General features: G+C 42.8%; 4 protein-coding genes across 6 annotated transcripts in view; 2 read left to right on the top strand and 2 right to left on the bottom strand.

The window, feature by feature from the left end:
- Positions 1-3,323, top strand: part of LOC116395052 (dolichyl-diphosphooligosaccharide--protein glycosyltransferase subunit STT3B-like) — a 49,777-nt gene extending 46,454 nt beyond the window's left edge. Inside the window, exon 16 of the mRNA XM_031868567.1 lies at positions 972-3,323. Within this exon, the coding sequence (XP_031724427.1) occupies positions 972-1,052 (81 nt within the window). The 3' untranslated portion in view covers positions 1,053-3,323. The remainder of the gene's footprint in view (positions 1-971) is intronic.
- Positions 3,324-3,525: 202 nt separating this feature from the next.
- kiaa1143 (KIAA1143 ortholog) lies at positions 3,526-6,236 on the bottom strand. The gene is made up of 3 exons (XM_031868568.1): positions 5,991-6,236; positions 5,476-5,617; positions 3,526-5,262 (listed from the first exon to the last, which is right to left on the bottom strand). Exons 1-3 carry the CDS (start codon positions 6,102-6,104, stop codon positions 4,961-4,963), a joined length of 558 nt encoding a protein of 185 aa, XP_031724428.1. The 5' UTR covers positions 6,105-6,236; the 3' UTR covers positions 3,526-4,960.
- Positions 6,237-6,612: 376 nt separating this feature from the next.
- LOC116395054 (transmembrane protein 42-like) lies at positions 6,613-9,403 on the top strand. Its single transcript, XM_031868569.1, has 3 exons — positions 6,613-6,925; positions 7,779-7,925; positions 8,058-9,403. The coding sequence occupies exons 1-3, from the start codon at positions 6,764-6,766 to the stop codon at positions 8,199-8,201; spliced, it is 453 nt and encodes a 150-aa protein (XP_031724429.1). The 5' UTR covers positions 6,613-6,763; the 3' UTR covers positions 8,202-9,403.
- Positions 9,404-10,311: 908 nt separating this feature from the next.
- LOC116395102 (palmitoyltransferase ZDHHC3-like) lies at positions 10,312-24,338 on the bottom strand. 3 transcript variants are annotated; one of them, XM_031868678.1, is made up of 7 exons: positions 24,251-24,338; positions 21,843-22,260; positions 21,585-21,709; positions 21,267-21,363; positions 20,804-20,885; positions 19,571-19,701; positions 10,312-11,361 (listed from the first exon to the last, which is right to left on the bottom strand). In XM_031868678.1, the coding sequence occupies exons 2-7, from the start codon at positions 22,182-22,184 to the stop codon at positions 11,155-11,157; spliced, it is 984 nt and encodes a 327-aa protein (XP_031724538.1). In that variant the 5' UTR covers positions 22,185-22,260; positions 24,251-24,338; the 3' UTR covers positions 10,312-11,154. The 3 variants fall into 3 exon arrangements, with proteins under 3 accessions (XP_031724538.1, XP_031724537.1, XP_031724539.1); XM_031868677.1 differs by having other exon boundaries at positions 21,843-22,310; positions 24,251-24,314; XM_031868679.1 differs by having other exon boundaries at positions 11,270-18,096; positions 21,843-22,310; positions 24,251-24,314.
- Between the last annotated feature and the right edge of the window lie 1,960 nt (positions 24,339-26,298).

Here is a 26,298-nt window from a genome sequence, read left to right as displayed (position 1 = left end):
TAGAAGCTTCCTCACTGAGGTATCTAAGTGGCCGCCATGATGAGAGCGGTTTGAATTACATTACAGTCATTTAGCAGACGCTTTTATCTTACAATTCAGGTTCTATCACCGCAGGCACGGGAGCAATGAATCTTTGGGGTTAAGTGGACACATCGACTAGCAGAGCCGGGGATCGAACCGCCGACTACCCACTTAGCTACAGTCGCCCATAAAGTAATGATGATGCTGGGTTATTTTATTATACTATATTGATCCCGTTAAGGGGGAAATTTGTCTCCCTGCCAGCTGTTAGGGGTTCAGTGTCTTGTCAGGGACACTTTGACATCCCAGTCCCAGTCAGGGATCCGTTGACGTTGTGGTTACCAGACAACCCTCTTAACCCAGTGAGCCACGGTCGCCCCCCGACCACAGCATTCCTTAAATGCTAAGGAAAGGAGCTTCCTTTACCAAAGGGAAGGACATAATTCCACCCCACAATTCCTTTGGGCAGAAACATTTAAAAGTTTCACATATGAATGATGTTTTATTAATACGATTAATGTAGGTTCATGGTTAAATATTTCATTGTGTATATATTGTCTTGCCAGCACATCTAAGGTATGTATGGCTGTCTGTAGAAAACGGTTCTATTGTTCCATTGTTTGTCGTAAAGCGCTTTGTGCAAACTATGTGAATCAGCTTGCATGTACGGTGGCTCTGAGTGGTCAAACAACTCTTGAAAGGCTTTTGACACAAGCAGAAAAATGCAGTAAATCCAACCTTTTTCTGAGAACATAAAATACAAATGAAAGTTCAGGAGTTTATTTTTAAACAATAAATTTTGATACGAAAAATAAGTTTTACTTGAAAAACCTGAAGAAAGGTGAATCTAGTTGAGCAGGAAATGTATTTTCCCTCTGAGAGTGAAGAGGGTGAGAGCGAGCCTTGATCTCTCCTTTCCTTTGCTCCTTGTCTCCTTGTCTCCTCTGCAGACCGCCAAGAGGAAGCGGGGCTACATCAAGAACAAGCTCTCCCTGAGGAAGGGCCGCAAACTGACCAAGAAGTCTTTATAGAACGTCCGCCACCGACCGAGGGGCACACACTGTGGGACGGGAGAGGAGAGAGAAAATCTTAAAACACAAAAAAAAAACAACTTTCAACAAACCAAACCAAGCAGCAACAGTAAAGCCACCGAATCAACACTCACCCGGAGGTCCAGGCTGGAAATGTTACCACCGCCTAAGAGAATGTGTCCAACCCCCCAGCTGACCTTTGACCTGATAAGCGGGGTCAAGGTGATGCGTTGGCTCGTCCCAGATCCACCCCCATGCTGGAACTGTGACCTTTGACCCGCTTTTCTTTTTTGTACTTGAATGTGCTCTGAGACGGAGAGAGAGATCAGCTGTCCTTAATGCAGGGACTGCTCTATGCACCCTGTAGGGGAGCCTACAGAGACCCAGACCACGGTCCTACACGAGTCCCCGAGTCAGCGCTGAAACCCCCCCCCCCCCCACCTCCTCAGACTGAAGCCAAGAGACTTTAGGATGACTGGAATGGACTTTATTTGATTCTTCATAGATATTCAGTGTACCAACCTGCTTCTTCTTTTATTTGTTCTCATGTGTTCCATTTCCTTTAACCTCCCCTTCATTAACCGGAGCATGCATGTACACGTATGTGCCAACAAGGAGGAGCCATCACTCGTCATACAACCTTCCTCTGCTGCGCTGAAGGTTCACATTAGTTTATTATTAGGTCCATTATTTTTTTTTTTCCTTTCAGAAAGAATCATTTTATTTTGCGAGTTAACTGCTGAGACCCTCCGAATGTCAGAAACCCAAGAAACACGGGTATTCATCCCAGAGACTTGCTTCCTGGTTCGACTTTAATTCACTCTACTTGCCGTAGTTGTGCGCGCTCACAGTTTTTCCTCTACACTGTCTTTATAATTAAAGGGTTACTCCAGCAGCTCATCATAGTCGGGGGACTCACAAGAGACCGATTTAAAAACAAACTTGTCCATAAATTGAGCGCCTTGTAGTTTTAGCTCCAGAAGCACTGGATCCTACAATTCCCATAATGCACAGGATGGCTTACTTCCTGAGATCCTTCATGCCTCATAATCGCTCACTTCTGTAACACCTCCTCACTATCGGTGTGTAACACGGCAGAGTAAAGACGCCATGCAGCTGTTTGCTAGCGCTCGTGTTCCTCTCACACTTAGTTGTCGTGACGTCGCCGTGCTCCCACATCTCAGCGATGACTGAGACGAGTTGAATATGATCTGAACTAGAAAGAGTCGAGTTGTACCAAACCAGAATAATCGTTTAATTAGTGCGTGTTATTCTTATTCGTATCATTCGTACAATGTGGACCCGCACTGAAGCTCAGGACCGAGTCAGACCTACGAGAGAGTCACAGTTCAGTTGGTACGACCCAATAACATATCTTTATTAATAATGATGCTTTTAGGGAAGAATAGGACCGTCCACCAGGGAGTGCATTTCTGAGCTTCAGGTTGAGACATGAAGCGGTTTGAATGATCACTCTGGCTGCAGGTTTACTGAGCTGCACTAGAGTAAGATCGAGCGCTACTGTGACGGGAGTGTAGCTGCACATCACCCGGGAGTCACTACTACTTGAGGGTGCTTTCTTTTTGTTGTTGATCGTAACATAACCTAACTGGGGGTTTCTGCCACATCTGCCTGTGTAATCATTAGAAAACATTTGAAGTGCAACAATCATTTTGCTCCAATTTAAAACACGTTTTCGTGGCCAGCAGTATTTAACCCACACTCTTCTAGTTTCACAACAACGTGAATGGAAAGCAGCGGCGCCAGTTCCTCCGTCAGTCCGCTGTCTTTGAGTCCAAAGTGAGGCCCGGTTTCTTTTTGTTCTCTTCCACTGCGCTAGGCAGATACCAGACTGTTTCTGCCCTCACTGCTTATTCTCTGTCTTCATACAACATAAGTGATCTGTTATGATTAGTAATTTGTCCCCTCTGTGAAACAAACGCTTCCTATTATCCTCTAAATCCTCTTTATTCTCGTTTCTTGAAGATATATCAAGAAACGACTGATTCTGTTAGGTTTTGTCTGAGGAGCGCAGGTGGAGAGGATAGCATTGGCCTTAACAGAAAAAAACGAAACGTATGATTTCCAGAGCTCAGAGGCAGTGAGTGTATTTATTACATGGACGATGGAGGCTGCGTCCTATCAGGAAAATGCAAGGATCCGGTCCGGGTTTTGATTTTCTAAGTCGAGGTTTCTTCCATCAATTGTAATGATCTGGATGCAGGTGTGAGAATGAAACATGCCTTTTTTTGAATAAAGAGGTTGAAATAACACCCGTTGTTTTTTGTTCTTTTAGCTCATATGCATCTACTTACTGTATATATTTAAAATGCACCTTTCCCGACACAGGACATACTGTACACACCTACAGTCAGTGAACGCACCTCAGTAGAGTTTAACTCTCTCTCTCTCTCTCTCTCTCTCTCTCTCACACACACACACACACACACACACACACACACACACACACACACACGATGTTCAGTTTATTTAATGTTCTTACAGTTTCAAATGTTACAGCCGTGACCATTCTCTAAAAAATGCACACAATAAAAACAAGTTCACATTAAAAAGAATACGTACGATTGCATTGACAAGAATGCATGGTTTCTACAAACTTACAGCTCCGTTGTCGAAGCTAGAATATACATTCAAGACATCGACTGAATTCTACAATGAGCACATCCACGCTACTCGCAAAAAACACACGTACGGTTGAGACGACGCCACAGAGATACGGACAGACGGGGGCTGAGGACCTTAACGCATGTGTGAGGAGCATCAGTAAAATGTTCTGAGGTGGAGTCTGCCATTGCTTTGTTCGCTAAAGTGGAAGGCACCAAGAGCACAGGAAAAAGTCTTCAAAAGTGCGTCACTGTTTGGATTCAACCTCAAGAATATTACTTTCTTTTTGTCATAAAAGATAAAGTGTCAAATTTTTTATTTTATTTTTTCCTTTCCAACAAAGGAGATTATTGCAAATAACTAGTCGCCCAGATGATCGACGACTGGTCAAATTTGGCAGAAAACTCGAACCAAAGTCTCCCAGTGTTTGCACCTGGAGTTGCTTGATTTCCATATATCGGAATAAATTGCATAGTTTGTGTAGAACTGCCAACCGAATGTTTTGAGCACCTTCAAACGGCAAAAGCAGCCTTGCTCTCATTTTATTGTTTTAACTCCATTTCACTGACTGCTGCAGATGTTCTCTCGCCAGATGTTTGATGAAAAAGGACGTACCACACAGGTGCTTTTTCCCCTTCTTTAAGCCCATTGACTACAAATTGCCTAAATTTCTGTTGACCAAAGGTTTTTAAACAGGCGTCAGTGTTGAAAATCAACTTAAAGTGAACTTTACCGTTATAGCTCAATATTTCTAAAATAAAAATGTCTCAAAGGGCTTTCACAAACTCACAATGTATAGAGACTTGAAACTTGTTTGAGGTAGGTAAACAGTCAACGTCAGAGTGAACATTACATAACCTTTTGTTTTTTTTTGGCAAAGGTGAGTTAGCGTTGTCCCGAGCTGTTCCTGTTCGACGCTGTCTGAGCCTCTCAATGTACCAAGTGGAGTTAAATCAAATCTAAATCTGGTAATCAAGATGTTCAATCTGATGGATGAAGCCAATTGAATCTCTGAAAGTGGATTTTTTTTTTGGTACTAAACTGAATAGAGCAGTTGTCAGCAATGGACTATTTGTAGTCAGTGGGCTTAGACGTGCACAAATACTGGCACTGTCCTTTAAAACAACTACAGAATGGACAGGCTGCATTGATGAACTCAAGACAGTATCTGTTTATGTCCCCCCCGTTCCTATTGGCCAATATTATGAAACATTTTGAGCATTAATATTCAAACGTCACTTTGACTCCTCTTGTCACAGGGCTCAGTGACAGTGGAACAACATCTAGTCGTCCTCGTCATCCTCGTCGTCTCCAAATGACAGAAGGCTGTTATTTTTCACTGTCTTTCCAGACTTCACCTCCTTCTTCTCCTTCTCATCTTTCTTCTCCTTATCCTCCTTCTCCTTCTCCTCTACCACATCATCATCCTCCTCCTCCTGCTGCTGCTCTACCTTCTTCTTCTTCTCTCCCCCATCGCTCTTCTTCTTCTTTTTGCTGGAGCTGGCGGTGATGCCCTGGAACTTGTCGGAGGAGCGCTTGGCGGGTTTCTTGAACAGGATTTTACCGTCGGCAGGAGGTTCGTCATCTGCGGGACAGGATGGATGTGTGTGATTCATTGTTTTGTATTTTTATTCCAATGTGTGTGCAAAGACAGTGGTTTTTCATTTTAGGAGCTTGCAGTATAACACCGAGGCTATCGGCAGTGATTAAAATATTCAACTGACCCTCCGCATGTCTAGTACAACAAACGGGGCCCACTTTACATTAGGATAAATGGTTGATGCTCGGTCTGTCTCACCTTTCTCTGCAGGACGTGTGTCGCCCTTGATGTTCTTCAGGTCCTCTGCGCTCAAGTCTCCTCCTTTTAGAACCACAACTTGAGGCAACTCGTCCTCTCGATCACTCCCGCTGTCGTCATCTAGTGTCGGCATCACCTGCCGCTGAAGGGGGGGGGGGGGGTGTAAAAGAGAGACAAAGGGTTTCCTTTAGCGGGACACCCAGCCTATGAGCGCACTAGCTCCGTTTAATAGAGGTTCACTCACCGCGCTCGGTTATCCACGTTAAGAGTGGATGAGAGAAGATGAAGCGGTTTGAATGAACGGCTCGTGGGTCCAATGCGCGTGGTTGTGTCTTGTCTCAATGCTAGTGAATTATTTAATCAGCAGACTGCCACTAAAACCCACTACAATATAACACAAAGCTGGTAGAAGAGACAGCAACCGCTACGACTCCACTCAAATGAGCTAACTTTAACGTTAATAAAATATGTGCTGCTAGCTTAACGTTGACAGAGCTAGCCAACCCGCCACATACCTTAGTGTCAACATTCGGTCCTTCTTTGTAGCCGACGTCATTTTTAAACTTCTTCAGAAAGGACGGTTCCGCTGGCTTCACCCACGACACGCCGCTGGCCTTGTTTTTGTTCATCGCAAAAGGAGAAATACAGCACAGACACCCAAACCAAATACAGGCCCTAAATATATTGTTCGACAAGCACAGGGTCTCACCAAAACACAGGATACGTCATTAAGATGTGCCGCTGCGAGTCACGTGACTTCAGAAGCTACTGCGATTGGTTCATGTTGTGTAAGTAAAGTAAATCGGCGGCAATGTGATCGGAAGTTGTCTTCAAGATAAAATCGTACATTTCGTCGTGTGACAATTATCGGGAACACCAGAAGGACATTGTTGTTGTGATTAAGTTCGATGACTTATTAAGGTTAAATGTATTTTGACAAGGTCTTAAGTATTTTTGGGAGAACATATTTGCTTACTATTATTACTGTGTGGCATCTTCAGGCAACTTCAGGAAACGTTACTGTCATTATGAATACAGCTGCACCGAATGCGACACTTTCGGAAGACACCGCACAAAAAGACAAAAAATAATAATCAAATGCCTGTAATATGTGGTTCTCTTATCCTTTACATGTGTGAGGTCTAGGCTGTGTAGCCATCGGTTTCAAGTCGGATTTTGTTTTGAAAATCTCTACCACGGTCTGTCATACGTGTGTTTACGTCTTGACACTGCTATCAGCGGTGAAACTACTATAGACTCCTTTTCCGGTAATGTGTGTCATTCAAACATGAGTTCGGGGTCTGTTTATGCGTTATTAGCGGGCTTTTTGGGTGCCGCTGCCTCGTTATCTGCCAAGCTGTCACTCGGTGCAGACTACTTGAGAGACATGTGTGAGTCGGGGCTCAGCGGCTGGACTCAAACACACGGTGGAACTTCAGCATGTGACTGGGTGAGACGAACTTTACGTACTGGCAGTTCAGTGGACGTACACAACAGTCTAACCAAACACTCGTTTTGTTACTCCTGGAACACAGAACAAACTCTCATTTGGTCTCACTTTTACTTTTAGTACATACTGTTCCATGGTGTATATATCATTTTTCACATTATACTTCCTCATAGCAAGTCTATGAGAAAATGACTCTGACATTGTAAACATCAGTTTATGGTCTCAATCTCTAGTTTTAAGTCTTCAATACAGCATGATGTTCATTTAGTAAATTATGGTCCATTTAGAGTCAAACAGACCATAAAGCAGGGGATGCTTTAGGGCGGGGCTTAGTATGATTGACAGGTCCCTGCCACTACTATGACATACTATGTATTGGGACATACTAAATCTTTTTGTGGCATACTAAACAGTATGATAGTATGGGTATTGGAATGCACAGTTAGTATGTCACATTACATAGTATGTCAAATGCAGTATACCGAAAGGATTTTCTACTACATTCCGTCACACTAAGCATGCTTTTCTGGCTATTCTGTCCCACAATCCTTTGCGCAGCAGATATAAGAGCAAGAGGGTCAAAGTTCAGGATCCCACGGTATGACGGAGTTGTACGTCCGAAATACATGCATGCTGCATGCAACAGTATACGCACTTTGTAGAGGCAGCTGCAGTATTATTTTGTGTTATTTTGAACCCAGCTTAAGTTATTCCTCCACTGAGGAGACGGAACATACCGCCTTTATACTCAGGTTGTGACATAAGCTAATGCCAAAACATGATATACAAACAACATGCAGACATTTGTCAGCCGTGGTTGCGTGGCTGACTGCTGCTTTCTGAACTGTTGCAGCTCCACATCCCCCTGCGGCTGCTGTGCGGAGGCCTGCTGTTCACCTGCAACGCCGTCATGTGGACCTTCTTCTCCAAGGCCCTCCGACACTGCTCCTCCTCGGCCAGGGTTACGGTCACCACCACCGCATCCAACTTCGTCTCCTCAGTAAGCATCTCCACCTCCTGTGGAGGCTCTTGTAGGCCGCTCACTTTATCAATTCACTTTCTAACAGTACTGAAAGGAAATGTACACGGCAGCATGAGGCATTAAAGGTCTATCTTCTGTTCATGTGTCCAGGCCGTCCTGGGGAGGCTGATTTTTGGAGAGAGCCACGCAGCTCTGTGGTGGGCGGGAATCTCTCTCACGCTGTGCGGACTGCTGATGCTTCACGGATCTGCGCCCCGGACACTTTCGCCGGAGGAGGGCAAAAAAGACAAGTAGCACAGCTCACTCAGAGGCAGACGGTAGACCACGTCGCACAGAGCCGATGGTGCATTCTGCTGCAGAAAACACGCAGTTCTAGCTGATTCTAGACTTTTCCTCTCTTACATCCCACCTCAGACCTGCACTGCAGCACCTGGCTGACCACATAACGAACGAGACTCCCTGCTTATTAATCTTGGGGGGGGGGGGACACACAGGACCATTGTTGCACCACATTAAAGGATGCCTGTCACTCTGTATCCGTGTGCAGCTTTGGGACTCGGATCGCAGTCTGTCACACGGAACTCTGAAGTCGGAAGACGCCGTCAAGCATGTCGTGGAAAAGCCGTTATCGCTGCTGTGTTTGTGCTGCTAAATGTCTGAAAGTGGATTCGCTGTGTAAGATTGAACAGTCTGTCCAATGTTTGTCCTTTCATGGTCACTACATCTGATAACCTGTTCATTAGAGGTGATTTTAACATTCATGTTGGATGTCCCTCTAACCCACTTGCTCTGGCTTTTTCTACATTCTTCATTCCTGCATGTTGTGGATTTAGAGACTTTCCTCTCACCTCGACTATTGCGAGTCTCCCTCTGTAGGAATCGGTCCCCCTCGTCTCCCCCGCAACTTGTTGAGAACGCAGCGGCAAGACTCCCCACAGCTACCAGGAAGCCGGACCGTCCCCCCCCATGTATCGGCCTTCTTTACCAGTGAAGTACAGATTCATTTCACATATTCTTTCATGGAGTGGCACACGGTTACATCTCTACATTGCTCATCCCCCATGATCTGGTAGCCAATCTCAAGCCAAGTTAAAGACCAAAGGGGATCGAGCTTCTTCAGCTGTTGGTGCTAAACTGTGGAATAGTTTGACACCAACAGTTACAGCTTCCACCTCCATCAATACCTTTAAAAACACGTCCAAAGACTCAGATCTTTAGCCTATTAATTAGCATCACAAACACGTCTGACCAAACTGTAGTTTTACTTTATTTAGTTTGTGCAATACTCTCTGCTTTTATTCATTGACTTCTATTCTCTTTATTATGTCTGTTTTCATTTGATCCTTCCTGTGTTTAATTTATTTACTTTGTAAAGCACTTTGGGCCACGCTTATATAAAAAATGAAATAAATAAAACAACTTTTACAATGTTTCTTTTATCATTTAGATGGCCTGAACAGTGCCGACAGACCTAAAAAAAAGGTGTCTGTGAACCTTCCACCTAAAACTACTTCGTATTGAACCCATCTCCAGAGTGCTTGTGTTATGCTCTTGTACACCTATGGGTTGAGTCAATATATTGATCAGTTTCATCGCTTTTGGCGATATTTTCCCAAATATTTTTATCAGAATTATGAAAAAACATGTTGAGACATATTTTGTTCAACCTCAGTTAGGGTTATGCCTTAAAAATACTGAAGCTCATTTGAGAATTCAATTCAATACAGTTTTGAGTCAAAATCCTTGTATGTGTTCACACGTACTACCATTAAAGCTGATTCTGATTCAGTACCATCAGCTACCAATCTAAAGTTTATAGTTGGCTTTTTTTAAATATAACCCGCCGTAGATTTCGATGGTAAGGCAGTAGTAGTAGAGGCCACATGCTGCCTCCTATTAGTTTGGAGCATGTGGTTTTATGTTACACATTTCCCCTTCAAGCAGTGACATGGTTATTAAAATGGTGGCAATAATACAAAAACAGATACAAGTCCTTGTAACAATGGGACAATATTCCAAACTCCACAGTGCGAATATTTAGGATTAAGAGCTGGTTAAATGTGTAAAGTTCCCCCCAAACAATACTAGAGCATTGAAACTCCACATAGTGTACAGTGTGAAATATCGAGTTATTACACCATAATCATATCTGCTTCTGTTAAGGTGTGAGCAGGAATTGTTAAATAACATGCATTACTAGAGGGCGCCAATTTGATCCAAAGTCAAGACACGAATGATGAAATGTTCACATTGGCGCCATCTAGAGGTGGAGTGTGACTGTGCAGCAGTACTGAAACCATTCCTCTTCTTCTGTCAGACTATTGAATAAAACAGTCAAATTTTAATTTGATACATTTTATTGTAAATATTTTTTCATGTAAGTTTGTAAAAAAAAAAAGTCACTCATTTCACTGCCGTTCCTTTTATTATTAACAGCATCAATTTTTTTAACTGTTCATAATGTACAGATGTATGAAATATTTATATAGAATTTTGAATAAAAAAATTAAACCCACAATTTATTAAAATATGGAAAACGTGATTAAAAAAACCCATCGGCACCCTTTTTAAAGCCCTTATGTAGAAGTTTACTCAATTATACAACAACCTTTATTCCAGATGTACAACAGAGGGATAGAGATGAAAACGGCATCTCCAGACACAACTGGACAGATTAGTGTGAACAATATGTCACACAAAGTCTCATCTCCCCACGCTGCTATGTTTCCTTGTCAGGACAGAGAAGGCAGAAACGTGAACTCAGAAAGGCGTCAGAGACGACAAAGTGGTTAAAGCAAACTGCTCCAGTGACACATTAGTGCTACCTTCAGTGCTGTTCACCAGAGACGACTCAACGAGGCCCTTTGACATCCATCGTCTCCTCACCTCAAGTCACAAACACTTTGCAGAAGTGAAGGAGCTGGAAGGAATGAAGGAATTCCTTCTGTGTGCAATGGCAGAACATTTATAAAAGGACCACGATGCTGGTTTGGTAAAAGTTTTCACAAAATCTGCATTAACTGCCCGCATGTGGCTGCATGAACACTGGAAGAGGAAGGAGACATATATGGGATATTTTCACGTACATTAATTCTTTGAGATAAAAAATATATATACACATTAAAATTCCAGGTGGATTCTGGCTATTTAGAAAGCCCTGATGAAGTCTCAAGTCCACACATTCCAGAATGTCTTGCTGAACAGGTGCTGCCAGGCAGAGAAGATGTCTTCCTGAGTGCAGGCAGCACTAGTTGAGTGGTATCTCTATGATGTCCTCCTCGATGATCTTCCCCTGCGGGACGGGGACGTGCTCCGGCGGGCTCCTGTTGCAGCTCAGCCCCGCGAAAGGGCTGCACCACGACAGAGAGAAGGGGCCGCCAAACGCCGTCTCCATGGCCTCCCAACACGGCACCTTCACCCACCTCCCCGTCTCTCCCTTCAGGCGCTCGATTCCCTGGTGAAGACACAACAGTGAGGGTCTGAGGGTGAACGGAGGAAAGCCCCCCCAAAAAAAGGACTGGTTGTCTTTTTCTACATGCACTATCAAACACAAACGATGACACGAGGATGATGACTGAAACATCAACACCACACTATGATTTTAGCTGACTGGTCCTGTTTCTCAGACACAAATCAGGCTCAAGATGATTTGTAGGCTTAGAATTTAAGCCTTTAGATTTAATACAATACTCATTTGTTGTATGTATGTTGAAGGAGTTATCGGTCACTGTAATCAGTCCTCCTGTCCTTATTGGCCATAAATAAATCCCTTCCTAGTGTGACACAAACTACAGCTGAAGCTGATGGGTATGATGGACCGAGCTGTAAGGTAAAGGGAACATCAAAGTTGTTGCGACTCATCGTAAAGGAAACATGAACGTGAGAAACAAACTTCATGGCAATTCCTTCATGGTGGCGCTAAAGGAAAAGTCTAGAGATCACCAAAGTTATTAAGGAACATTAATGTGTGTGTAAAATGTTGCGACAGTCCGACCAGCAGATGACGAGACGTCACGATATGTTGAAACTTTGACCTATTGGTTATGGTTTGTTATGTCGGTTTGTATTTGCAATTTGAACAACTTTTAAAACTTGGGGAGAAATTACATAATAAACCGATCTTCTGTTCAAATCCAAAATCCAGGGTGTTCCTATAAATGCGTAGTTACTAAGGTCGGGAATCGAGAACTGGATACAGTTGAGAACCGGTTCCAAATTGTACAATCCATCAGAATTGTATGTGTCTGGGGTTTTTCAATTGTTTTGATCAATGCCGGCATGTCACAGCCTAAAATGTCAGTTTTAGGATAATCATATGACAATATGCAACTTGTGTTACAGTGGAATGTGGATGCATCAGAAAGCTAAAAGCGCCGTAGCTAACTACATTACCCTGCCAACACATAGCTAACATTAGCTAGCTAACAGCTAACCCATCACAGTCCCATCCCATATTCATCTCAGTTATTAACGGCGCCCCTGGTAGACAGACGGTGCTAAATGAATCCTTTGACATTCTCAAATATAACAGCTCTAGGTAGCTACAGGCACTTCGTTAGCGGTTCACCCCTCGGTTGCGTATTTTAACTTGTTCAAATGTTGTACGGCAGACATTCTACATTGTGTTCGGACTCAGATCATTTAACAGCTGAGCAGGTGCCTATAACCTGTGTACGCCATCTTCCTCACAGACAATTGATTAGGAGTCAGTGAGGGGATCGATAGCTTAGCATAGCTTGTCATTCAATGAAGCAGGTAGTGTGAATGAACAACAAATGTCCTCATTTGTTCAATCTTGATTTTTCTTTAAAGTAACCATATTTTGTTAGTTGATTTGTCTAACGCAGCTGTCTACAGACTAATATTAGCCTCAGCTAAACTTTGTACAGTGCAAGGACTGTGTGGATGTTGTCCTCCATCTTTTACAGTGTAGTCGTGTGAAAGTATCTCTTTGTGGCCAGTATAGACAGGAGGAGTGGTTACTCTTTCAATGCTCATAAAACACATGCGTATTGTAATACAATAGGAAAAGTCTATCCTTTAAGAGCTTTTGTATCAGTTCTGATTCACTTGTTTTCTAAGAAACATGCCCAAAATGAATAAAACACTGTACAAAATTATTCACGTGCACTTTAAAAATCCCTGCGGAAGAAGCAAACATGTCAAATGGTGAAAATGGTGCATGCATCCTGTTACACACACACAGCTGACTCATTCATTTATAATGTTTAGTTGAATCTGAAACAGCAAAAAAAATAAATAAATTAAAAAAAAAAAGAAAAAAAAAAGGAAATGAAGCGTAATTTGGCCTTCAAATTGAAATCAGCATGCTTGTGATTGTGTAAGGCTCGATGGGACAGCTAACGCGACCTCTGTTGCAAGCTTACCTCTCCTCAAGATTACAAAGAGTTGTCTGCTTCAGAGAGCTTTTGGCAGAATGAGTTATCAACCAAAGCAAACGCATGAGCGGAGAGAGAACATTGCACGGGGAAGAGGCAGTTTACAGAGAGAACATATGGAAGAGAATGAAAGACAAGGCGGGTGTGAGAGGTCTGTATGCAGGGAAAGCAGAAACCTCTTCTGTAACCTTACTGGAACACAGCAAACAGAGGTGGAAACACATCTGGGTGTAGAAGGGCCCTCCACAATCAGAGAGAGATAAATACATTCGAAAAAGCAAGCAAACACAGTTTTTGCATTGCAACTGAGAAGTATTTATTCTCCGCGCATGTGCTGAAATATTTCCAGAATATTTAGAAAGAATTAAAATTTTCCGTAAAAAACAAATCATCTCCACCGCCGTCACTCTCACCAGCGATGACTCACCGGCAGTGTTTCACATACATGACTAAACTAACCTTCACCTGCACCATGCATTCGGATAACAAAAGGATACACAGCATATCATGTAAACAAAGAATAGGAGAATAAAATGCACACTTCAGAAACAGAGCAGTTCACACAGGAGAAAATCTTAAATGATAAAATACAATTTGCAATTTTAGTACTTGTGTAAATGTGAATAATGAAAGATAATGTTTTGAAAGAGGCTGGAATAGAGCGGTGCAGGAATGACGTACATTTGTTACACGTTAGCGTCACACTGGTTCCCTCGACAGAAAGCCAATAGGATCCTTCCATTGGATTATAGATTATTGCAGAAAGTAAACTCTGTGGCAAACGTTTATGATACTTCAATATTTAGTTTTCTTCACAAATGGACACCACTTCTAGGATTTTTTTGAAGCTCGAATGCTATCGCTAGTAAAAACATGTTATGCTACAAAAGAACTACACCACAGTCACATGACTTCACGTCACCACCACTAAGCTAACGGCAGACTAGTGTTCCAGTGATGACGTTTGTCGTCTCGTTCAGACACTTTTTTTTAAGACACGTAAATGCTTCTAAATTCGCGAGAGGGGTATTTACTGACTTACGGTATTTAATGTCGTAGAACACAACGTTAAAATCTCTTAAACTTGTGTTGCCACATACGACATCAGGCATCTGACCAATTCATAAAAATAAATAAAAAATCTTCCAGACGAGGAAACCAGAAGTGCAAAGATGCTGACTCATGTCCAAGTGTTAGGACTCATTCCTGCAGCGCTCTATAGTGCAGAAATACAGTCAAGCTTACGTCCAGCTGCTGCACAATCGGATGTATGCAGAGCTATACATTTTTATACGGCGCTTCCCTTTGACTCCACATAGTCCTCATACAATTTACATTTTAATACTTTTACCTTTTTTTGAGGAATTACATGTCAAAGCTTTCCCAAATAATCATGTGACTGTGGGGTTAAATGAATCTGGCAAGCGCTCACAACGTCAACACATCACAGAGCACAGGGGTGTTTCACCGGCAAGTGTTCATACGCTCGCTCACACACACACACACACACACACACACACACACACACACACACACACACATCCCTGTACTTCTATCTTTGTGAGGACTCTCACTGTTAAAAAGCATTCCCTAGCCCCTTACCCTCACCATCGCAAACCACATCAGGTCGGCCAATGTCAGGCCATCGGTGAGCGTCTGTGTCCCTAGTTCTTGCGGTGTGTCCCTTATCGTTGGCACTAGCGGGCGGCTTTTTTCGGGTGATGGAGCATGTTGAATCGGTGAGTGAGATCCCTTCAGTTGTCTGCTCAGCTTAAGCGAATCAGCGCATAAGAAGAAATAAAACGCAATGAGTGTGTATTATAACAATGGCTTGTTTATCTAGTCCTACAGTAGGTCTTCCGGTTTCTCTTTTTGAGTGACGAATACACACTACCGCCACCTGCTGGTGTGGAAAGTTAATTCCTCTCGCGCAGGCCCAGAACGTACAGGCTATTTGGCCATCGGTTTGTATTCTTGTGGTGTGTTCGAGTGCAACATTTTGTCCGAGACACAGGCGTCACTATTTCTTTCTAACACAGAGTCTGTACAATCAAACAAGCTTTGAACCAGTGACGACCGGCCAAAAACGTAATCGCTGTCACTCTGAAAGTCTAAAACTCAAGTTGGTCCTCACACAGATGTGCAAGTACACGTACACGTACACGCGCACACACACACACACACACACACACACACACACACGTCGTTAGTGTTACGGTGGGAGCCCAAACCTTTCCTCAAAAAAGGGAGAAAGAGCATATGTTACGACATGGTTGTTGACAGCGTGTTAACTCTACCCACAAGATTCTCACAACAGTGTTTTGTTGCTGAAAGACAAGATGAGGACGACACCTGTACCAACTGAAACCATTTCATGTCCCCATAAAGCATTACAAGAATGATTCAGCAAAGACTGCCACGACCAAAGCAAGCAGACATTTAGTTTTCTGTTTGGTGGAACTTACGAAAACTCCCTGGCTTGTGTGCGCGCGTGTGTGTGTGTGTGTGTGTGTGTGTGTGTGTGTGGGGGGGGGTGGGGGGGGGGGGGTCAAGCATGTATCAGAGAGGAATCAGGGAGAATGTTCCACACCTGGGCAACAGGTAGGTATTAAAGTCATTTTCAACACATAATTAAACTACAGTGGGACTTGTATGGCCTTGTAGGTAGTTTTCTCAAAAGGGACACTTCACTCTGTCATGTGAGGCTCAAATACAACACTTAACGAGTGACACTTTAATCCTGTTCTCTTGTATGGTAAGACACCGTCTACTTGACCAGTGTCTCACAGGTGAGTTGTGGACACTTTGAACACAACTAGGGCTGCCCCCTCTTAGTTGATCTGTCAACTCAGTTTTTGTTTAGTTTGGTCTCAGTTGACTGAGATTTATTTAGTCAATTAGTCATTTTCTACGCTTTTTTTCATGCTGAATGATGTATTTCCAAGAGACTTATGAGCTTGTCTCTGGTAAACACGACACTAAAAGAGGTGCTTTTGCATGAGGCTTTGTGGAGGAGGTCAGTTTTACAAATCTGACAATTAAATCATCTAATTGGTTAGTCCACTAAGATATTCTTTGATCCAGGGACAACACTAAACACCACCCATCCATTTACCATCAATAACGTTATCAAAATCATTTCAAAGTCTAGATCCTCTGGGTTTTTCACAGGGGGGGGTCAGAGCTCTGTATTTATAATACATATTGTACATAGGGATGCAGCATTGAAATGATCCCAAGGAAAAGGAAAAACAGAGCACTGGTATTACATAGGGAATGGATTTGGTAGATGCTCTGAGTTGAGGTATCGGGAGAAACATTGGATCGACGTGTTGTATGAATGGGTGGAACAAGCCACCGTCTTGACTCTTAGCACAACTTTTTTGCACAACTTGTTATAGCTAAGATATTATACCAAACATCCACAATAATTCTGGCAAACTGTTCTCTTAAGTGTTGTATTTGGCATCATTTACAAAGAGTCAGCCTAAAGGCCTTTACCCACCGAGAACTTGAATATTACACAGCAGAAAATGATCATTATTGGGACACTTTTTCTGAGCTTTCACACCACGAATTAAGGCATCAACCAATCAAGCTGTGTGGAACGAACATGTGAGGCTCCGTAGTCTGAACCAGGACAGCAAACGTAATTACTACTTAAAAGAAAATCAAAAAATAGCTTCGGCTATAAAACATTTCACCATGGCCAAACTGCCTGACGCTGATCTGGGTCGGTTGAGTGGTTGGGGTGTGGATATTTTGCATTATCGAGTTGTTTATCTGTCAGGCTCTCGGTGTGTAAAGGCCTTAAGAATGGATCTATTTTCAGAATGGCTCCCACAAGGATTGTGATTATAGAACCTACTGTAACCAAACCATCCAATCCATTTTAGTGGCCATATCTGGAACACTACTGATTACTATCTGACAAGAGGATGCTTTAAAAAGGGCCAACTCACCCAAATTACAAAAAGACATGTTTCCCCACTTACCACTAGTGGTGTGTAGCCACGAAGATAGTTTGTGTTTTATTTGTCCGGGATTAGAATTTTCTTGGTGATTGAACAAAACAAGCAAATTGAACACATTAACTTGGGCTCTGGGAACATGTGGAAGGCACCTTTTTACTCTTCTCTGACATTCTTTAGTGGCAGCAATATATTAAATTCCATTCTCTTCCATTGTATTGGGGTGGCGGTTTCAACAGCGAGAGCTAAAACTACCAGCAAAGCCAGACATCACTGGGCATAAGTGAGACGATGAGTCTTTTTTGGGGAATTTAACTGAACTAACTCTAAGAGGGAAAGCAAGAGTAAACATAGTTCAAGGAAAGAAAAGGGCTTCTGATACAACAACAGAAACAGAATTATCACAGTGCTTTCAAACAGGATTCACAAAATGAAAGTGCTTTCTTTTTCTCTGCAACTCAATGCACAAGGCAACACAAGAATAAACGGAGAGCGCACTTGAATGGCAAAACAAAAAGCAGATGGGAAGCTGTCCATGGCCAATGTGTGGGACATACAATGTAAATGGTGTTCAGCATGGGGAGCTGAGCTCTACGTGGGCTGGACTGAGGTTTCCCACTTTGGTTCTGACCCGGCCGCCTCGTTCAACGCGCTGAGCTCTCACACCACATACTGGTAGGTCTCAGCCTTCCCATGGTCAGGGGTGGAGAACGGACTAAACCACAAAAAGGAGAAAGGGTGTCCAAATACCGCCCTCATGTTCATCCACTTAGTTTTTTTAGCCCATCTTCTCTCTTCCTTTTTCAACTGCTCTATGCCCTGAAAATGAGAGACAACCAAACTTCAGCTGGTGTGCTGTTTGTGACCCAGTCAGCAACACAAACCAAATTCCAAATACCGACTTTTTCTTTTTCAGCCCACTAAATGTTAAAAAAAGAGAAAAGAAAACTTGAACTCTTTCTGAAAATCATCCGGGGCGACAAAACCCAGTATCTCAGTGGTTCTCTCTACAAGCATAATGTAGCTGCTTGTGTCCTGCAGTGTTTCCCTCGGGGAGTCGTACGGTTCCCTACATGGCAAAGCCCTTTCTCCTTGATTAAGACATCAAATGTCTCTTATATATATATATCTCACCTAGAGTTGCAGACAAAAAGAAGTTCAAAGCAGGAAAGGGAGTTTGGTTTGGTGAGCTCCAATACACACAATAGACTGAATGGTTTTAGGATGGTTACTGATTCCTTCTTCCACTGATACATGGACAAATTCACCTTTCTTTAAAAATCACATTTGCATCTTTTAAGTAGTTTTACACACGAACCACTACCTCTGTGGCTGCAGAGAAAAGTCATGAACTGATTGCTCACGCTTGTCAAGATAAAGTGAGGCGTACGGGTTAAATGTATGACCTGCAAAACTTCCACCTTTCAGACACATCTGGATTATGATTTATAATAATGGCTCAGCCATTGTTTGCACCTTGTAAAGAAATGATATTCATACATATATAATTTAAAAGTTTGACTAAAAAAAACTAAATAAGCATTTTGTCACATTTCAAACATAACTGGTATTAAAAAAAACAAAAAACATGAATAGCATAAGATAACATTAATATTTTAATTTAGTTGTTCTCTGAAAATATTTGAAAAATTCTATTTCCAGAAAATCAATTTGCCAACTGACAGCAGGTTCAAAGGAGTGAAAAACGTGGGTTTTGGGGAAACTTTTTCTTCTACATTTAGACTGTGCTTTTGAGGTAACTGCCAAAATGAGGGAAACCGCCGAGAACCAAAACCGAATATGTGGGCAAAGACTGAATGTCCTGAAAACATCTGGGCTCTATCTGAACCGTTCAGCCGACCCTCCTTCAGACCGAGGTTGGGGTCTAACCGGTACGGATATAATGTAATGACGCCGACGGGTACACGCCACTTAAATCACCAAAGACAGATGCCTGTCAAGCTTTGAATTTGAATGCAGAAAGTATAAAGTTAAAACTCAGTGGCTGATTTGTACAACGGATCGTAGACACTACACATTTCCCTTTAAAGCACTCACTATCAAAGTTTCTTTCTTTTTGGCAGTTACTCTTTTTCAAGACTTGCAAGTAATCCGCTGCACTTTACTCTGCATCAGGCTGCAGGATGAAAGATGACAGTTTGAATTAGAAGTAGGAGGTCGACGATGCCGAACGCTAAAAGCGAAAGGGGGGCCGCAGCGGCAGGGAGGAGAGCAGAAGGAAGTAGTGAGATAAGAGGGAGGAGGACCGCGGGTCGCCCAATGGATCACTTACGGTCTCGTCGGTACAGATGGAGTGGACTTGGGTGCCGAACATCACAGAGGTGAAGATGAGGAAGAGGAGACCCTCAAAGCACAGGAGTATGAGGAGGATGACTGTTGCTGGAGGAGAGAAGGAACTGCACTCTGGGGGAGGGGAATGGAGGGGAGTGGAGGGAGAGAAGTGAAGAGGGCAAAAAGAAGAGGGCGATATATGAGGAACTACAATAAAGGAACTACTGCGCTCTACTGTTGACTCGTCTGCAGCGGTGTAGTGAGGATGCGAAGCGTTTCTTGTCACCTGCTGATGGTGCTTGCGTGAAAGTGGGGGAAAGCAGTTAGTGTAGTGAAGAGATAAATCCCCAGTGCGCGCTGCATTGACCGAGACAGCTGGTCTCTCCTGCTGCGGCGCTGTATAGTCTGTGCCTACATGTACCAGGATGCATTGCGCGGGAGCTGCGGCTTTTTGCTACGGTTGATAAATAAACAAACAAAAAAAAAACTCGCAAAACATCTTGCATCTAAACCATCAAATGTAACCGTACACCTTCTCAATTAAAGTTTATCTCTTACGCTAAACTAAGACCGTAATGGCCTCGTTAACGCATCATAAACACACTTTGTTCTAGTTGGACAGAAACACAATGAAACTCTGCAAACACGTCGTGGTTAGTCTTTCCACTGTTCCAATGATCACCAACTGTGATTTGGTCGAAATAAATCCTTAATTCACAGAGTAAGAAAACATGCCGTCTCTGCACTCATATTTTGTGATGCCATTTTTCGCCGGTGGAAACATGAAAGTGACGAGAAAAGGGAACTGTTGGAGCGGCATCGTGCTCCAGAGTTACCACAGCTGAGAGGAGCACTCTGTAGTTCTTCCTCGTCTCGCATGGTGTGAGGAAGAACTACAGATTTTGCAGCTGCGCCCCAGAGACACAGAGAACATCAGGAACAACTACAGGCCTTTATCACACTACATATAGGTAGAGATAACATTAATAATAAGAACTGTCCTTTTTAATAACAATAATACAAACTGATTATGTAAGAATGTGTACGTTTCTGTATAAAGTTAAGAGTAACATATTGTTCTATTTTACTGATAAATAATGTGCTTTCTGACATAACCATTTCAAAGAACATTGTCAGCGTAGAAAGTACTTGAGGAAAGACTTTTCTTTTGATGAATGAAAACAATTGACAGCTAAATAGTAAAAATATATATATATAAATAAAAAACACTCACTTGTCCAATCATCTTCAAAGCAGTAGAGGAAATGGAAGACCACCATGAGCAGAGAGTGGAGAGAGACGAATGCAATGTACATCTAGGTTTAAAAAGAAAATTAAAAAAAGACAATAAAGAATGACTCATCACATACACTATATTATTCTCATATATTCTGAGTAATCCCTCCAATCTGCATCTGTAAGGCATTACAGCAGCCACTAACACTGAATCTCCTCAAGACAAAGTTAGCACACATCACACGGACCCTCGCGTACTTTGCTCACCCGCAAGTACGCGAGGGTCCGTGTGAAGTCAATTTTGTCGTCAGAGGGTGCACGTCTAGGCTGTCCACGTACCGGCAATCTGGACCTGGCTAAAGGTTAGGACCTCCAAGTTAACTACAATCTGATGGCAACATCTTATTGTGAAAAGCAGAAAATTGGCAACCTTCTTCAGTTTATGACATAATGAAACTTACTGTGAAAAGCACAAAGTACTTTTGGTTGTTCTCCCCAACACAGTTATTGACCCAGGGGCAGTGGTGGTCCATCTTGCGTATGCAGCGTTTGCAAACACTGTGAGAGAGACGGCAAGTTGAGATTCAAATAAAATCTGTACCGACTTAACTTTCCAAAACGACAAATAAAACAACTGTGCACAAGTTAAACGTTAGTAGAAAGCGACGTGCACTATATTCTGAGAGCATCTTCCCTGCACCACAACACTGCAGCTGTAACCAGGGGGTTGGGGTTGTGAATGCGGAAGTGAGGATTCCATCTCCGTTTTCTTGCCTCACCTGCAGTGGTGTGCTCGGTCAGGCTTGATGCTGCAGCACTTGGGACATTTGTAGACCACCTGCCCTGGTTTCAGCTGAAGGCTTTCTATGTATTCCTTGGTGGCGTTCCCTTTTGGCACCGCCCCCTGGCAAAAAAAAAACATGGGCACACAGTAGATGTCATCAGAGTTATCTACAGTAAAATAAAGATCTAAATGTGTATTTTGGATGTTTTCTTTTCAGTAGTCTGAAAGAAGACATGTTGTGGAAGTTACTTACCGGGTCAGTGCACATGGCCCTGAGGTGTGAGGCAAGGGCGAGGAAGGCCAGGATGTTGAACAGGGTCCCGTTCACAATGCTGTAGGTCAGATTCTTGGAGGGCAGCAGCATCACAAACAGCACCACAAAGTCTGCATACAACACCAGCAGCCAGGTGATGACGGCGCACACGATGCCACAGAGGTCCCTGATGAACCACATGGCGGAGGCCGCGGAGGAAGTGATGACATCTTTGGAGATAGGGATGCGCTGCTCGGCCTGTAGGCAGCTGGTCCCGGCCCCGGTCCTGCCCTGCCCGCGCCCGTGCTCCACATCCCTGCATCTGTGCACCGGGCTCTTCATCCTTCATCTAAGCTAGACGCCCGCTGCTGCCACCGGATCCACTGCGCCTTCAGGCCTCAGTCTCAGTCACCGCATACTGGAGGAGAGGAGCAGGAGGGTCGCAGTTTAGAGGCAAGGCTTGGTCCTCTGGAAGAAGGAAACGGGTTTTATCAACAGTTACACCAGCCAAAGAATGCACCTGAAACGGGGCTGAACGATTTGGAAAAAATATCAGTCAATATCTTGACTCATACTGCAATCCAATATGATTTTCGATATTAGAGGGATTTATCATTTTTACATAATTATTCCCATTTTCATTGAAAAACTTTCAAATTATTATGGTGTGAGTTTTTGTGTGAATCTGTACCAAACAAAGATGTTTACTTTAGTCTGTAAAATATGATGTTTAGGCCACGATATCTCTGCAGCAGCAACACCATTTTTTTTTTTTTTTTTTTTTTTTTTAAAAATGGTATTTTCACACATTTTGCCTTTAACAAATATTTTGACTCCAGCAATTTGAAAGCTGTAGTAGGTCATAATCCAATTTTGACAAAGCATCATGATTATTTGTGCAGCCCCAACCTGAAATCAAAACAAACCTCAATAACCATAAAATTGTTTATGAAACAAGGCTTCTACCTTGAAGGAGTGAGCGCAGGGAAGCCATTTCACACAGGAAACATATTTCATGAGTGTGGCTATAACCGTTATATTATTATACTATTTTTATTGATTCATCTGGTGATTATAATTTATAGATTTGTCTATAACGTGTCAGAATATAACACCAAAAAAAAACACTTGATGAGAAAGAGCTCTGGGAATTCTCCCCCTCTTATACAGAATAAAATGATGCAACTAAAGAATTCTGATATTTTATTTTCTTTAAAAAAAAAAAAAAAGAGAAAGAAAGAACAAAACAAAATTGTTGCCAATTGTTCTTTAGTCAATCAACTAATTGCTGAGGCCTGTAACTCTAAAGGTCAGACAGCAGTGAGTAGCACAGCAGAGCTTGGAGCAATGAACTTACAACTAATCGTGAGCTTTGTGGTAGAACGCTACACCCGAAATGAAGCGCATGACACAGCAGACTTGTGTGTCAACACGGAACCCTTTGCTACAGGAAATACCGACTGAAAACTGAACTTTCCTGTTCTACAGTAAAACATGTCCGTGTCCGTAGACAAACAAAACTTCATTAAATATATATATTTTTAAAAAACTTTCGTACAACTGCAACTCTCAAAATTAGTGCCCCATGCTATTTATACAACATGCAGCTGACAATATGATACTATTCTTTAAAAATGTTTAAAAAAACAACAGTGGACCATTAGTGGTTTTAATGCAAACTGCCAGACATTAGGGGGGTAACGTTAGAACAACAACCCAGAGTCCTATGCAACCTGGGCATACTAACACACACACATCTCATGACAGAAGTCTGAGGGCAGCGATGGTCAGTCGTGTTGGGATTATCACAGCAGTGAGCAGCACAGTGCACCACCACCTGGAGCTGTGCAGGAGACCTGACAGACCCTGACCCCGGTGTCTGTGCGTTACTCATCCTCACCTGGCCCATAGACACCTCCACATTATTACAGTTCAAGTCCTACAAGGCCATGTCATCATACAGGTTAATATCGTGTATGATCAGCTATGTATACAATATCATTCGAATACATTATGGTGTATGTCAGATTAGAGAAGTGGGGATTGATTGACTTTTTTTTTGCAAAAATGCGGGTCACTGGATCCCACAGTTTCTTCCTCGCTAACAAGCAGCGTTAGGTTTGGCCAGAGAAGGAAGTAATGCAGCTGCTAGTAAAGTCAACTTCAGTGAAACCCGCTTAAGGCTTCAGGTTAGACAGTTTATAGGCCTGTGTGCTACTGAAACCATTTGAAAGCAGCTGACACACATTAGCTAACGTGAGGCGCTAGCTGGTTAGCTAATGTTTCAGAGTGAGCATTTAGTGAACCCGTTTGCCTATTTCTGTCGCTGTCCACCAGCGGTAGGTGCTCCAGTACTTCAGTTCGCCTCAACTTCGGATTAGTCATCATTATATCCCGCTAAATCTCACCTGAAAGACGAGCATCCTTCGGGGGCTTTCTCGGATGTTGCTGCTCGGTAGCTCCCCCTCGATGACACGCACGGGTTCCGCCCCTTCACCAGCAACACGACGACATGACGTGAGGAAGCGAGCCAATGGCGTCATCGGAAAGGTTTCAAGCCTTTTCTCACGTCACATGACACGTCCAGACACACCCATCTCCAGATCTATTTATTTATCATCCATCATAGTTTTAAAGACAACTCCAGTGGGGCATCTTGTATCACAACAGTATATTCAACGTTTTCTATGAGGATTCCTATGAGGTGCATATATTGCTTGATTCCTTTCATGTTTGATGTACAAAGAAGGCTTTGGCAAACTGTAATATGACTTTAGAATACAAATGACAAAATAACATATAAAAAATGCGGCACCAGGCATAATACTACAATTATATTATCAGAAATTGCATATACCGCATAAACATAGAATTGATTTGGTCAGACTACCAGTAAGAAAGTAGTAGTGGCCCCTGTTATCAGTGTGTGAGTGGGTAAATGATGAAATCGCTCTAAATGGTTGGAAGACTAAAAAAGCGTTCTACAAGTATAGTCCATTTCCCATTTACTTTCATTGTTTCATTCTGCAGGTGTCGCCTCCACCTGCAGGTACTGGCAGACAGCTGCCATCTTAATCTCCACCTACACGCTCTACCAACAACCATCACCGCTGCCTCCACCTGCAGACCCTCGCAGACACCTGACGCCTGAACCTTCACCTGCAGCCATCAACCTCGGCCTCCACCTGAAGACTTTAGCTCCACCTGAAGCCGCCTCCATCCACCTGCACCGCTGCCTCCTCTCCTATCGCCATGTGAAGAGAGGAACAGCAGGGACCAGAGACACACTCGTAAATATCACCTCTCAGATAAACAGAAACATAGCTGTGTCATAATATGTCTGGGCTGATGAAGGAAAGCTGCCTTTCTGTTTACATTCTGTTCACATTCTCTTTCTCCTCACAGCTATCTCCACACATTGACTGACTGTGATGCTGAACTTCATGGACCAGAGAGAGCTCATCTTCCTCCCACTAGTCTCAACCCAAGGTAGAGTTGATCAGCCGGATGTTCAGCAGTGTTAGATATTTGGTAGCCGTGCTTTTAATGGAGGGTTGGTGATGCATGTTATTTCAATACAACACATGTTCTTTGTGGTTTCCTCCAGACCCTATTGGACTTCACATCCAGATCTACCAGGGAGCTGATCGAGATCCCTTCTACCAGAGCTGTGTACCAGAGATGCTCCTTCCTCCTCCACATCCTGCACATTCGCCTCCGACTCCTGCTGCTCCTCTCCCATATTAATGGAAGTCTGAAGGATGCAGAGACACTCCACCTGAAACTTTAGAGCCTCACATTTCCAGCCGTGCTCGCTAAAAATAGACGGCCAGTAGTTCGTTCTGTTACTGTGTACGTGTAAAACCTTTCACTGTTGCTCAATAAATGTCCATCATTCTCTTCAGTCATCAGTCGTTTGTGTCCACTAATTTATTTCAATTTGCCAGCAGATATCTTGACTTACTCGTTATTTTCTGATCAATCTGTTCATAGGAACTGGTAGTCATTAATAAACGGAATTGAGTTTCTCAATATTCAATCAGTCAATCCACTGTAATTATAAATGTTAATAAATCCTTAATAATGAATAGTGTAAATGCTGTAGATGGGGTCATGTCTATAAATAATGCATTACAAACACAATACATAATGTATTTATATGGCTTCATAAAATGATTTTCAAGGTTTATAAAGTACTATAAGTGATGCACAAACAGTGTTCTGATTCTGATTCTGATTTTAAAGAAGAATATGAGTTATTATAACTTCCATAACTAACACTCGTTCATAATACAGGCACTCATGTTATATGGCTCAGAGTTTTCACAAGACAAGAAAGACAAATAAACAGAAAATAAACAGAAAAGTTGTCAAAACATTACCTTCATAGTTAAAAGTATATTGCGAAGGTTTGCTCCTTCAGTTCCCACCTTTGCCAGTTGGTGACACTGTCGAA

The sequence above is a fragment of the Anarrhichthys ocellatus genome, unplaced genomic scaffold (assembly GCF_004355925.1).
Source record: "Anarrhichthys ocellatus isolate YVR2014 unplaced genomic scaffold, GSC_Weel_1.0 scaffold43, whole genome shotgun sequence".
Lineage (NCBI taxonomy): Eukaryota > Metazoa > Chordata > Actinopteri > Perciformes > Anarhichadidae > Anarrhichthys > Anarrhichthys ocellatus.
Note: the sequence above shows the minus strand (reverse complement) of the source record. Positions and strands in the feature narration are given on the sequence as shown.